This window comes from Capsicum annuum, chromosome 5 (genome assembly GCF_002878395.1).
Source record: "Capsicum annuum cultivar UCD-10X-F1 chromosome 5, UCD10Xv1.1, whole genome shotgun sequence".
NCBI lineage: Eukaryota > Viridiplantae > Streptophyta > Magnoliopsida > Solanales > Solanaceae > Capsicum > Capsicum annuum.
Window position 1 is genome coordinate 176530565 of NC_061115.1, and position 14023 is coordinate 176544587.

A 14023-nucleotide genomic window follows, 5' to 3' on the forward strand; every position below is an offset into this window, starting at 1 on the left:
GTTTGCACTTAATGGAGGTCTGAATCTGAATGGTTCAGACTTCAGTCCATTAAGTGCATTTATTTATTTTTTAAAAAAACCTCTTGTTCTATCTGAAATCCTTTGAATTGGTCAGACATGAAAAAGAGTCTGAATACCATTCAGACTCTTTTTAAAACGTTATTTATTTCCTCAAAACTCTCTCCTTTGTTATTTTCCTCTTTATATACGTTTTTCACCCTCTCTCTTCACCTTCCCTCTTCACGTTACTTTCTCTCCCTCTCTTCACGTTTCTCTCTCTCTCTTCCTCTTCCTTTCCTTTTATTTCAGGTATGATTCACTAAAATTTTTTAAATACTTTAGTTTTCAATTTGTGTAATCACTATTTGCTGTCAATGGCTTACTAGAATTCACTGAAAATTATGTTTATAGATGCGAGATTTTTGTGTTTGATTAGTTTGATGTGTGTTAGTCGTAATGTCTAAGTAATGTCTAACTAAGAGCAAATCATGGTACGATAATCTTCGGGTAGAAGAATTCAATATATTACATGTGTAAATAAACATGATTATTTTCTTTCTTCTTATAATTTCCTGACGCTTTTTAATCCAGTCATTGAGAAATACTATTTTCTTTTTCAACTCTTGTTCATTATACAAATACATCATTAGGAAGAAATTTATCGTGCTTTCTTGCTAGAAAAGAGACAAGCAAGACAAAAACATTATGTATGAATGAAACAATCTGTTTGATCAAATTTTGTTACTATTATACTATAAGAAAATGACAAGGACACGAGTTACTGTAGACAAATTGGTATAGGACATTATTTGTTTAATAGAATTTAGTGTAGGACACTGCTAATTGTAGTTTAATATATATCTAGCATGTATTTAAACGGATATATACATGGTCATAACATAAAATAATTTCTAATTTTCAAAATCCCCACCAAATAAATCCATGTATGGAGTGATTAAATTTTCAAAATCACCACAAAAAAAAAACATATGGTTCTTTATCTTTGCTCGTCTGGGTATGTTTTGTTTTGTGAAATTTAGCTTGTTTGAGGCTTAATTGGTTTGTTTACGTACTGATTCTATACTTTGTAATACACATATAGACATAGCTTAGTAGCATATTTTGTACTACTAGTTTAGTATACATGCTTTGCACGTGTGTCTCATATTAATTAATAAAACTTTATATAAAACGAATAAAAATATTTAAAATACAACAATGTGTTAAAATAAATGTTATAGCATTTCTTCCTCGTTGTCTATTACAAAGACTTTTAATGAAGGGCAAAAGGTTCAAATCACTTTTCTAAGGGTCTTCACACTTTTAATATATTATAGATTATAGATTTTTTTTGATGATTATTAAACATTTGGTAGAATATGAATTTTGGATTATGTATAGTATAATTTTTTCATATAATCACGCTAAGTTGGTTTAATTAGTTTCCTTTTTTTTTTTAATAAAGTAAGTATTTATATGCATCGCTCGTATTTATATTTCATAATGAAACTAAAATTTTATATTTTAGTTATGGAACAAACTAGTGACAGATTGATTTGGAGAATGGATGTTCTAAAAACTTTTTTAGAATCTTGTATTGAAGAAGTATCATTAAACGGGAGATGTGGAAGTAGTTTGAAAGCTGAATCATGGGATGGAATTACAGATGTTTTGGCAACTACACATAACTTTGTAGCTACAAAAAAGAAGATGAAGAACCAATATGATTATATAAAAGAAAAATATCAAGCTTGGTTGCCACTAACTAAAAAGACAGGCAACATTTATGATCCAACAACCAACACCATTCAAATGTCTAATAGTGAGTGGGAAGAATATATAAAGGTTAGTTCATTATATAGTATTTTTTTCTCCTTTTATTTTGCGATAAGAGAAAAGTTTTACTATAAAAAGTATAACTTCTTATATTTGAATATAGGTTCATCCAAAAGCAAAGGTACTGAAGAGATCACCACTAGCCTTTCCAGAACTTTGTACAACACTCTTTGAGAGTTCTACTACAACAGACATTCATGGTTGGAGTTCAAGTTGTACAGCTCCGCGACCTGGTGCCTCTTCTGCATCTCCTAATATAGATCTTGATGATTTACAAGATCTAGTTGATGAACAAAATGAAGAAGCTTTTAAAGATTTTCCATCTCAATCTTCAATTTCAATTGAAAAAAGGAATATGGGAAAGAAAAGAAAAAAACCATCATCCCGATTGGAAATTGATGAGAAAATAAGTATCGCATTAGAATTATTAATTAATAAAAATAATGCACCTAAAGTTGAGGAATGTATGGAAAAGTTAGATGGACTTGGATGGGGAGATCCATTGTACTCTGCAGCTGTTAGCATACTCTGTGAAGGTGATAGCTATCGAAAAGCATGGATGAAACTAACAGAGACCGATAAATTAGAGAATAGGGTTAAAGTCATGGGAAAAAAATGGGTATTCTTTAATTTTGTGAATTACTAATATATTTATTAGACGCAGAGATTTCTAGAAATCTAGTTTTATGTTTTTTAGTTAAGTTTTATAATCATTTTTGAAACTTTGTAATGCTATATGTGATGCTTATGAATCATGTTTGTTGGTGAACTACATTGTTTTTACGTTTTGCTATGTTTGAGGAGTATAAAATTTTTATAATCACTTTGTTATTGTTATATGTAATTCCCGATCTTTTAAAATATGTAGCTAGTTTTACTTATTATTGTGCATTATTTTTTTTATTTGTAGAACAGATTCGACATGGATATTGATGATCAAATATTATTGTTGATGAGCTTATATTGGCAAAGAAAATGTTATAGACTCACATATGATCGAAGAAATAAAGATTTAACATCATCTTTATCTGGTAAAAAATATACATTAGAATTATTGTCTGGTTCTAATCAACAATGTGTAGAATTGATATGCATGTCACGTGATGCATATGCTCGGCTATGTCAACATTTTAAACAAAATGGATGGCTCACTGATAGCAAACATATATCTGTCGAAGAACAGATAGTAATATTTTTAACTATTATAGGACATAATGAGCGCTACGTCGTTATTAAGAGAAGATTTTAGCATTCTTCGCAAAAGGTGCACAAGTATTTTCATGAGGTTCTTGAGGCAATGATGAAATTTGTAAAAGAGATGATTGCGCCTACAACATTTGATTCGAATATGAATATTCCCAGTGCTCATAATAAGAGGCTGCGAAGAATATTTAAGGAACTATTTTAAAATTATTATTATAAAATTTTAGAAAAAATCAATTTCATTATGTTGACAAAAATGTATAAATTGACAGGGAGCAATAGGTGCACTAGATGGAACATTAGTACACGCTGTTGTTCCTGCTAATCAACAAATTATTTACAGAGGAAGAGGAAAAGGTAAATACTATCAGAATGTTCTGACAATATGTGACTTTAATATAGTCTTCACTTATGTTTATATTGGATGGGAAGGGGTAGCTCATGATGCACGAGTTTTAACAGAAGTTGTATCTAATCCAGATAATGGCTTTCCATTTCCTCCATCTAGTAAGTAATAAAGTTTAAATGATTAAAATAATTATTTAGCCTTTCAATATGATAAATTAACTTTTTGGTTTTAACGTCAGATAAATATTATCCATGTGATGCGGCATATTCAAATACTCGAGGATTTCTAGCACCTTATCATAATGTTAGATATTGGCTAGGAGATTATCGCCGTAGGCGTGCCATAACTAAGGAGGAAAAGTTTAATCATGCCCATGCACAACTTAGAAATGTTATTGAACGTTCGTATGGAGTACTAAAAGCAAGATTTCCTATATTGGACTAGATGGCTCCATATCCTATCAATATCCAAAGAGATGTTGTTATTGCATGTTTTGCAGTTAATAATTTTATTAGAAAGGAACGTATCAATGATGAATTATTTAATCAATTTGATACATCTCAAGTAATATTTGATGAAGAAGGACAACAAGTAGAAACATTTGAGGAAACAAACGGACCTTGCTGGACAGTTGAAGATTCTCAGATAATATACAATATGCGTGAAGAACTTGCATTCAAGTTAATGCATTGAAGTTGAGGCATTTTAAGAGTTTAGTAATTTAGTTATTTAGTTTGATATTTTCATTAGTGGAATATTAAAATTAGATGACTATTAATTAGTTATTCATTTAATATTTATGTATCTAAGTCAAAATTATATCTGACTAATTATTTTAGTTTGTAGGGTTAGTTTAATTGATAGATTAATTTATGTTAAATTTAATTTTTTATAATTACATCTTATCACAATAATTTGTAATCGATAATTTTTTTTTGAATAATTTAAATAGTTCAATAATTATATTTAACACAATATATTATCTTAAATATTTTAATTATCACTCAAATAATAATTTTGAATGTTTAAGTTAATATTTTATCAAATATTTTTTCATATAATATAATATTTTATTACTTTTTAAATTTGAATTACATACTTATTACGAATAAATATATTTGTGCATTCAGATGTTAAAAAACAAACAGTCTTAATCATTCAATCTTCAGATCTGGAAACATCTTAATCATTCAGATCCCATTCAAATTCAGACGTCATAATCTTAAAAAAAAACAAACGCACCCTAAGTCATTTCGTTGATTCAATCGTTCGAATAAATGATGTTTTGCTCTGTTCAGGGGATTCATTTTCCGTGGCATGTTCCACCCCGTTGTGCTCTGCTGCTGCTGATGATGATCCAATTGAGATTTTTCGAAGCTTCTAATAATTCGTCGCCATTTTTCTTGCCTTTGTTTTCTCAAACAAGTCCATGACTTTCTAATTTGGTGAAGTTTTAAAAAAAATCAAAAATTAATGAATAAAATCAATAAGTTTAATTAATGTTTGAAAACTTCTAATGGTAAACTGTAAGTATGATTGCTTGATTTTAGGCGTGAAAAAAGAGATTGAATAATGGAGGATAAACTGATTTGTAATGGGAGAGAAACAGAATGAGGAAAAGGCGGCCTTTTTTGGATGTATAATCTTAAGGAGAGAGAAATACCAAATAACGAGATTTTTATAATTATCTTGGGATTTGTGTAAATACTTTATCAATTTGGGATTTAATGTAATTATGTAACTTTAACATTGTATATAAGTAATTTTTAGATTTTATATCTCCCTTTCAAGATCTTTCTTTCAATGTCATTTTACTTTTTATGACGGCTAGACTTTTGAGGATAAGAAATTTGGGTGCTTACTCTCGGTGTTTGCACTAAATTATTACTGGAATCTCATCGTCTCATTTTATGTGTCGCTATTTGATCAAATAAAAATTTTTAAAAATAAATAAAAATTTAATATTTTTTTTATCAAATTATGCTTTATTAAAATAATATACTATTATTATTTTTAATTAAGTGGGATCTTATAAGTGGGACCAATAAGAGTAAAATTGAAATTATGTTTTTAAATAGTTACCAAATAAGAAAATATGACATTCTTTTTGGGACGGACAAAAAAAAATAACGACACATAAAATGAGATGGAGAAAATAATTTATTATGATTTAGTAATTTAATAAAAATATTTATTAATTAAGTATGATTAAGTAAAGGAAAAAGTCATCGTTTTCACTCCAAACTATACATGAAAAGTCTAAGACACACTTCAATTATTAGCGTGACCTATTACACACCTATATTATATAAAAGTGAATTTAATTACTCCCGCCGATATCAATGCCCAAGTTTAATGAGTGGAGTGTACTCCACTCACCATGTGGAGATGCCACAAGTTTAATTTATTTTTTCTATTAAATTAGGGGACCCTTAAATTAAACCTAATCCGATCCAACTAAATTACCATATCCTAACCTGATCCAACCCAATTATTTCACCTTACTCGATCCATTCGGGTAGAATATAAATCGATAAAGGAAAATTCATTTGAAGATCACCCATCGATGAACAGAAACTTCAAAATCTTTTTTCTCTTTTCTTTTCAAGTTTATTAGTAAATTTCAACCCGATAGAAGAGATAAACACCTAATTTTTTGTGTGTTTCACTGTTGACAATAAAAGATCATTTATCTCTTTTTGTTTTAAGTTATGAGTTAAATTAGATTGATTGTTACGAGTTGAGTTTGGTTGATTTCATGACAGGGGTTACGAGCTAGAGGTTACACGTCAGGGGTTAAAATCTAGGAGCTATTGATTTCAATTAAAAGGTTAGTCCCATCTCTGTTTTCGTTTCTAAATTTGATCTAGAATTTTTTACCGTCTTTAATTTATTTTAGTTTATTTATATGCTTCAATATGTAATAATATAACCTGTGACACTTATAATTGTACCATATTATGAATTTTTACTTGTAATTTAAACTAGGATTTTTGAGTTAGGAATTTTTGCTGTCTTTAATTTATCTTCAAAATCAATATGTTTTAATTTATTTATATGCCTCAATATGTAATAACATGACCAGTTAGGCTTATAATTATTTCATATTATGAATTTTTACTTGTGATTTGAACTAGGATTTTTGAGTTAAGATTTTTTGCCATCTTTAATGTATCTTCAAAATGGATGTGTTGTAATTTGTGTAAATAGTTCAATATATAATAAAATGAGTTGTAAGGCTTGTAATTATTACATAAATGCTATGATTTTTTGTTCGTATATTGTGGGAATGTTGTTTGGGTCGATGTCAAGGATCTTACTTTATTGTGTTTTCGTAGTTAATAATTTCAGATTTTTAAAATGAATTTAGAACTGATCACTTTGAAAATTTATCATGGTGGAGTTCTTAATAAGAGTAAAGTGAAGAAAAAAAGAACAAAGATATATTGGTGGATAAATTACTGAATTTTTAGATGTTGATGTAGATAGGCTGTCTTATTTTGAATTTAGAAATTATGTAGAGTATTTAGGATATTATCCTGGACAATGCTTACTATATGTTAGACTACCTAAATGTTATAGTTTAAAAGTAATTAGGTCAGAAAAGGACACAACTGAGATTTCACAGAAATTGTGTAATGAAAATATTTTGAAAGTTTTTGTGTATCACATGACTGCTGACCCTCTGTTGGCCCTACCTTTATTGGAATATGCAAGTTATGGAAAAGGACATGTGAAGAAAGTGGTGTTTTTTTTATAAAGACAAGAAAATGATATTGATAGTATTGACAGGACATCTAACAATAGTGAGAGATACCCCTCCTTTTATACAACCTACTGCTCTAGTTCTCCTCCTATCATGTCCTCCTCCTTCTGCACATGTATCTTCTCCTATTGTTGCCTATACTAGTCCTCATATTGCTCATGTCTCTTCTTCTACTATCATCATTCTGCTCCTATTTCACCTTTTACTGTTACACCTACTAATTCTACTATTACTCCTACTAGTTATCTTATTGCTCATGTCCCTTCTATTACTGATGAATTTTCATAAGTTAGAAGAGAGACTGATAGGGATGAATCTATTGTAGATTTAGATGTAAAATCTATTGATGAAGGTGTAGAGATTGAAAGTGATGTGAATGAAGATTTAAGAGGTCTTAGGGAAGAAAAAAGGAAAAAAAAAAAAGAAAAACGGAGGAGAGAGACCAATAATTTTTGAACATATTAAGTTAGAAACTAGGAAAAAGGGGTTAAATGTTGACTATTATGAATCTGTAGGTGGCGATATAAATAGTTTGAAAGGTAAATTAGCTTGTGTTGAACCTTTTACCCATTAGATAAAGCTTCCAGCTTTGAAACTGATTCAGAAGATGTAACTGATGAAGAAGATGAAGTTGAACAGGTTGAACATAGTGATAAGGCTAGAAGAAGAAAAAAAGTTAATAAAATTGTATATAATTCAGACTGTCAGAAAATTATGTGGGATTAGGACTTATTTTTGAAAGTGTTAATGAATTAAGAACTGTTGTTACTAAATATGCTTGCTGAACATGTTGTAATTGAAAAATGTGTTAACAAACTTACAAGGATAAGGGTTAGGTATACAACTGATTATCCATGACTTCTTTATGCTAGCATTGATTCTAGATCCATGAAATTTGCTGTGAAGACCTACAATTCAGTTCGTAAATGCGATCCTACTAATAGAAAAAAATTTATAATATCAAGCTCTTAACCAGCCACTTCAATGAGAGGATAAGGATCAACCAAACAATAGAATTTTTGAGTTTCAGTTGCTTATTAAGAAGGAACTGAATTTACATGTTGGAAAAACAGTGTGTACGAGAGTAAAAAATAAAGTGATTGTAGAACTGATGGGTGATTATAATATGAAATTTGAGAAAATTTTAAATTATAGAAATGAGTTAATAAGATCAAATTTAGCTAGTACATGTGTAGTGAAGCTTCATGATGAAATATTTAAAGATTGTAGAAAAATATTTCAAGGTTTCTACATTTATTTTGATGCAATGAAAAATTCCTCCCTAGTTAGTTGTAGGAAGTACATTAGTTTGAATGGATGTTTTTTAAAAATGTCAAAAGGACAGTTATTGATTGCTATGTGTAAAGATGGTAATAATTAAATATTGCCACTGACATGAACAGTGATTGAGATTAAAAATAAGTTAGTTTATCAGGATTGTAAAAGAAGATCTTCAATTAAAAAATGGGTCAGATTTAACAGTGATAACAGACATGTACAAGGTAAGGTTTTATTTAATTTTGGTGCACTTTATACAACTATTTCTGTTTTTATTTTCTTATAGGGATTAGTAATTGCTATAATTATTTCTATTTTTCTTATAGAGATTAGAAATTATTGTAACTGAATATTTATCAAATGTTGAACGTATAATGTGTACAAGGCATGTCCTTGTAAACTGATTAAAAAATTTTATATGTAGAGATATTAAGAAGAAAAAATACTTTTTGGAGGTATGTAAGATTTACCTTTGAGGCTGAGCTTAGGGAAAACATTAGCTCTATGAAGTTGGGTGGGAAACAAATACTGAATAAGTTAATGTATTTCAATCCAGGGAGATGGAGCAAGATTTACTATAGCTTCGGCACAAAGTGGGATATTGCTGACAGCAACATGATAAAATATTTTAATGTCTGAATATTAGGAGCAAGGCACAAGACAATAATTACAATGTTAGAAGAGATAAGAATAAAAATAATAAAAACAATGGAACAGATGAGGAATTTTGTGAAACTTGAAACAATGATATTTCTCCAATGATTACAAAAATACTAAATAATAATAGCAAGGCCTATGAAGTGCAGTATAGAATAAAATTCTGATACAGGGTATGAGATGCTTGATAGAGGATATAGACATATTGTGAATTTTTATAGACAATATTATAGAGCATATCCTCATATAGTGACTGATTTTCACCAAAAAAAAATTAAAATCAGTTAACTATATCTCTCACTGATACAATAGAGAAACTTACATGAAAACATACAACTACTTCATTTAATCAGTTTTGAATATGAAGATGCGACCAGAATCTCAGAATATCTTTGTTATGCCATCTCATGTTAGAAAGATGTCAGGTAAGCCTGGGAAGAATAGAAAAAAAGAAGAAGGTGAAATAAAAAAGAAAACTGAAAATTTGTTCAAGAAAGGGATTGAGATGTCATGCAACACTTGCCATAACAATGATCACAATAAAAGAAAATGTCCAAAAGGTTTACCTGTTGCTGGCACTAATGTAAATCTTGGCCCAAGTTCATCAGCTGGTGCAGTCCCAAGTGCAGGTTTAAGTTCATCATCTTCTGCATCACCTACTGTTGGACAAAGAAAAAGGTGTAACTGAAAGAGGAAGGGGTAGACCAAAGATTCTACAAAAAAGGTATTTTTTTAATATGTGTGTTGTAAACTAATTATACTTACCTTATACTTAATATCTTTTTTTAGGGTGCTGGCATATTAAGAATGGTTGAAATGGGAGTACTTCACACACAAAGTGGATGCACGATTCTTAATGTAAGTTTACTATTTCATTTACAACATAAATTTTATTTATTATAATTTCTATAAATTTGAACACTTTCTTCATTTGAGTAGCCTGAAATTCCTAGTGAGAGATTTAAAAGTGCTAAGTCGTCTGCGATTGTGATTGAAAATCTTGAATATACATAAAAAATTGATGTAAAATGAAGAGAAAAAATAAATCTATGACCTCTAGGAAACTACAAGAAATGAGAGAAAAAATAAATGGAGACAAGGCCCAATACTGTACACTTAAGTCAAGAAAGTTCTAATGTTCAATCTTTATAAGTTGTTGATATAGCATGTTAGTTTTCTTTGTATAAATGTTGACAATTGTGAATGCATTTAATATTATTTTTTTGATAGTTCACTGATGTTGGAAGTTGTGACTGCTTTTAAAATAATTTATTGATTATGATTTTGACATGTTGTGTCTGCTTTTTAAAATAATTTATCGGTGACGGTTTTGACTGCATTTTATGACTGCAATATTTTTGACAGTTATGATCTTTTTGTACATGTATTTGACAACAAGATGTAAATGCACTCATTTTTTATTAATGATTAAGCATCTGTAAGTTTATTGGTGTTGAAATCTCTGTTTATGCTTATGCAATTGTGACTTCATTTGTTAATGTTTGGTTGATTATGTGGTTGTACTTGTGCAGTTGTGACTACATTCTTTATTAATATTAGATTGATTGATTGTGCCTTAGTTTTGTGATGTTGTATACAAAATGTGCAATTTATGTACCACAAAAATCACATAAAAAAAAAGCAAAAACTGTCAAGGTTCAACCTTACAATTTCATTACACAAAACTGTCAAGGTCACATTACAAAACTAACAATTTCAACCCCTTACAACATAGCAAAAACAAAGGACATTACCAGTTTATGAAAGCCTTCTTGAATCTCCTTTCAAGTACATGAATTGAAATAGAACACTAACACCAAAAATACATACTCAAATGAGAGTAGTCTAAAGTTGTTTCTCTTTTTTTTTTGGACTTAGCCAACTTGATCTTTTATTTCTTCTCATTTGTCTTCATTATCTTCAAATCATCTTAAAAATTATCCAGTTGCAACTTTATTTTGTTCATGTCTATTTTACTTTTCACATATTTAGTTGTCCTAGTAGTCTTATCATCAACTTTTTTTGTTCATAAATTGCACATTTTACAGAAGATTCAACTCTTTCCTCAAACTCCCCGATTCTTTCCAATAATTTAGAAATAACAAATTTTGATCTTCAATCAATATAATCATCCTTCCAAAGCAAGAAATTGTATGATCTAACATTCTAAAATGAAAGCAATTAGATTCGTATACACTATTCAAGATCAATGTTTGAATAAAAATTCACTTACCCTATAGTAAGCACAACTCCAATATCGTCTACTAAAATTTCTTGAGGTCCATGAAGTCGTCAAAGAAAAAAGATGTTCATGTTTACACGGAACTTCTTCTTGCTTATATAGTCTACTCAAGCTTATCTTAACCATTAAAGTATCTTGATTAAGAAAAATAATATAAAATAAGTTTTAAGAGAGGTTGAACAAACACTTGAGGGAAGAAACAATTATAAAAATTTGAACAAAATTAAGATTAAAGAACTATATTTTCTCGCAATATAGTAAGAAATCAAACGATTAAAAAGATTTAGTTACTAGTTCTTCAAACAAAGGATCTAGAATTTCGATTTTGGATGATCAATTTGAAAATTAGAGTTCTTGAGTTTGGAATCCCAAATTGGCTTAAATGGAAGTTTTTGTTCAATATAACCGTTGGAAATTGTAATTTATTATTTCTTTAATATGTTTTAGTATTTATTTTTTAGTTTTAAAAGGTTGGACGCACTTATATTGAGTGTAAGAAATGCGCCCGGACATGAGTGTCGCGGGGAGTAATTAAATTCACTTTTATATAGTATAGGTGTTAGATCATGTTAATAGTTATTTAGGGTGAAAACGATGACTTTGCTCTTAAGTAAAATGAATTCTACATTTAAATATATGACATACATATATTGATTTGATGTAAATATTAAGTGTGAATATTATTTTTTTTTTTGGGTATTCTGTATGAAGAAAATATTTTCTTTGAATTCAAAATATGTATCTTACTTATTTTTGTATTTTTGATATGTAAATAAAAATAATTATACATAACTTTAACAATACAGTGAGAGTTGCGGTGGAAGGTAAAGGCCACAGGTGATATATGGAGATGGAGGCTACATGGATTGAGGTGAAGATGAAATATGCTGGAATGTGGAAGAAATGTCGAGTGCCACTCGAGCAACTTGTTTTTCCTACTTTTACTAAAAAAATTATTATTTTTATTTTAAGGAACTTATTTTGTTGAAGAAAATATTTTTCAAAAAAATTCGAATGCACTCTTGGTCATATTCTTTGCTTGGTAATTATTTATGTTTGTCGATGTTTATAAGTAAATCAATAAATATAAAATATACTTACTACTTAAATATAATTAATCATTAAGCATATGTAGTACTTTAATTTTCACTTGTTATAATTAATTATTTGATTTGATGTAACATTGGTTGTAAACAAATTGTTACTGAGCCTAAGACCGAAGGAAGACTTAATTTATTTCAAGGAAACAACAAACAATTTAATCCAAGTTTTGAGTTTGTTATATTTCATTGTTGTATAAATTATAATCCAAGTTGTAGTTAAATGAATAGCAGACAGGATGTTATTAACGGGGTACTCAATAAGCGGCCACATAAAGTTAAGTTTTTAAACTGTAATTTAAACCCATTAATCAAATCGAAAGTCATATTTAATCAAGAACTTAGAGAAGTAATGCATTGAATGTCACTGAGATTTGGTCATTTTGTTTTTAGGATTAGATCCATTATAGTACTAGCTCTTGTATTCTTCCATCGGCAATTGGCCCCGTGTTTATAGTAACCCATATACACGGTGTGTTAGTCCAACTTTTTCATGTTTGTTTGGCTTAATATTTCTAAAGATATTTTTCAAATGAACTTATTTCTTTTCAATTTAAAGAAATAAATTTTCTACATAAAGTAAAGAGACATTTTCTAAAATTCTCTTCCAATCTCATCATCAAAACCGGAACAAGACTCTCGTCCCCAACCCAATCCTGGACCTGACTCTCAACCTCCATCCCTAATCAGGAAATCTAACCCTAACCCAAACCCAAGATTAGACTCTCGACCCAAACTTGGATCCAACCCCTAGCCTCTAGGTACCGAACTCCCTACCCGAGACCTGACTCCTAACCCCAACTAAGGGCAAATTTTAACTCGAGACATGACTTTCTAGACCTAACTCCCTGACCCCTTCCCCAAACCTAACTCCTGACCTCGACCTAGATGTAACTCCTAACACGGAAAGAAGGGGAATAATTCCTAGAATCTCTCATAGTTGTTTGAGGATTTGATATGGACGTCTACATATCAATCCACGAGACTCTACTCAATATTTATTTTTGTACTTGTGAGATTGATAATCTAGGTTCTGATACCAATTGTTATGACTCAACTAATCTAATCGTTTAGGCACCTAATTTACTCTACCTAGATAGGAGAACTCTTACCATCCATTTAGAGAAACATGTGGAAGTCATAAAATATTATCAGTGATCTCTTCAAAATTCTATGAAATGCATTAGAAAATTTCTTAAATGCAACAAAAGAGATTTTTTTTTTCCCAAGAACGTAATCACGTAAATATACTACAAATAACTGAAATCAAATATGAACTTTTAAGACTTGTCAACTATTGCTTAATCGCGTGTTTCTTACAATCACCACTCTTCCTATCTACTCTGTCTACCAAACCCTATTAATTAATAGCACTTTTCACTAACCGTAAATCAACCCATCATACAATATTGATCACCAATTAACCATCTTTTCTCCATTACCGCCCACCCCAAACTACGCAGCAGTCACTTAATCAGTTAATGAATCTCATAACATATATTTTATTAAGAAGACACCAAAATAATTAATAAACCATTTAAGTCAAGAATATTTCATAAAAAATACCTCACGTTATGAAGCTAACTAGTATT

At 29.4% G+C, this 14023-nt stretch overlaps 1 protein-coding gene across 1 annotated transcript; it reads left to right on the forward strand.

Moving 5' to 3' along the window:
• Positions 1-214: 214 nt before the first annotated feature.
• On the forward strand, positions 215-2605 carry LOC107870959. The gene is made up of 3 exons (XM_016717677.2): positions 215-309; positions 1529-1845; positions 1940-2605. Exons 2-3 carry the CDS (start codon positions 1531-1533, stop codon positions 2480-2482), a joined length of 858 nt encoding a protein of 285 aa, XP_016573163.1. The 5' UTR covers positions 215-309; positions 1529-1530; the 3' UTR covers positions 2483-2605.
• The last annotated feature ends 11418 nt before the right edge of the window (positions 2606-14023 follow it).

Excerpts from the sequence above, each read along its gene's own strand:
- LOC107870959 (XM_016717677.2), top strand. The coding sequence starts at position 1,531 with ATGGAACAAACTAGTGACAGATTGATTTGGAGAATGGATGTTCTAAAA. Across the intron at positions 1,846-1,939 it reads AGTGGGAAGAATATATAAAG|GTTCATCCAAAAGCAAAGGT; the intron begins GTTAGTTCATTA and ends ATTTGAATATAG.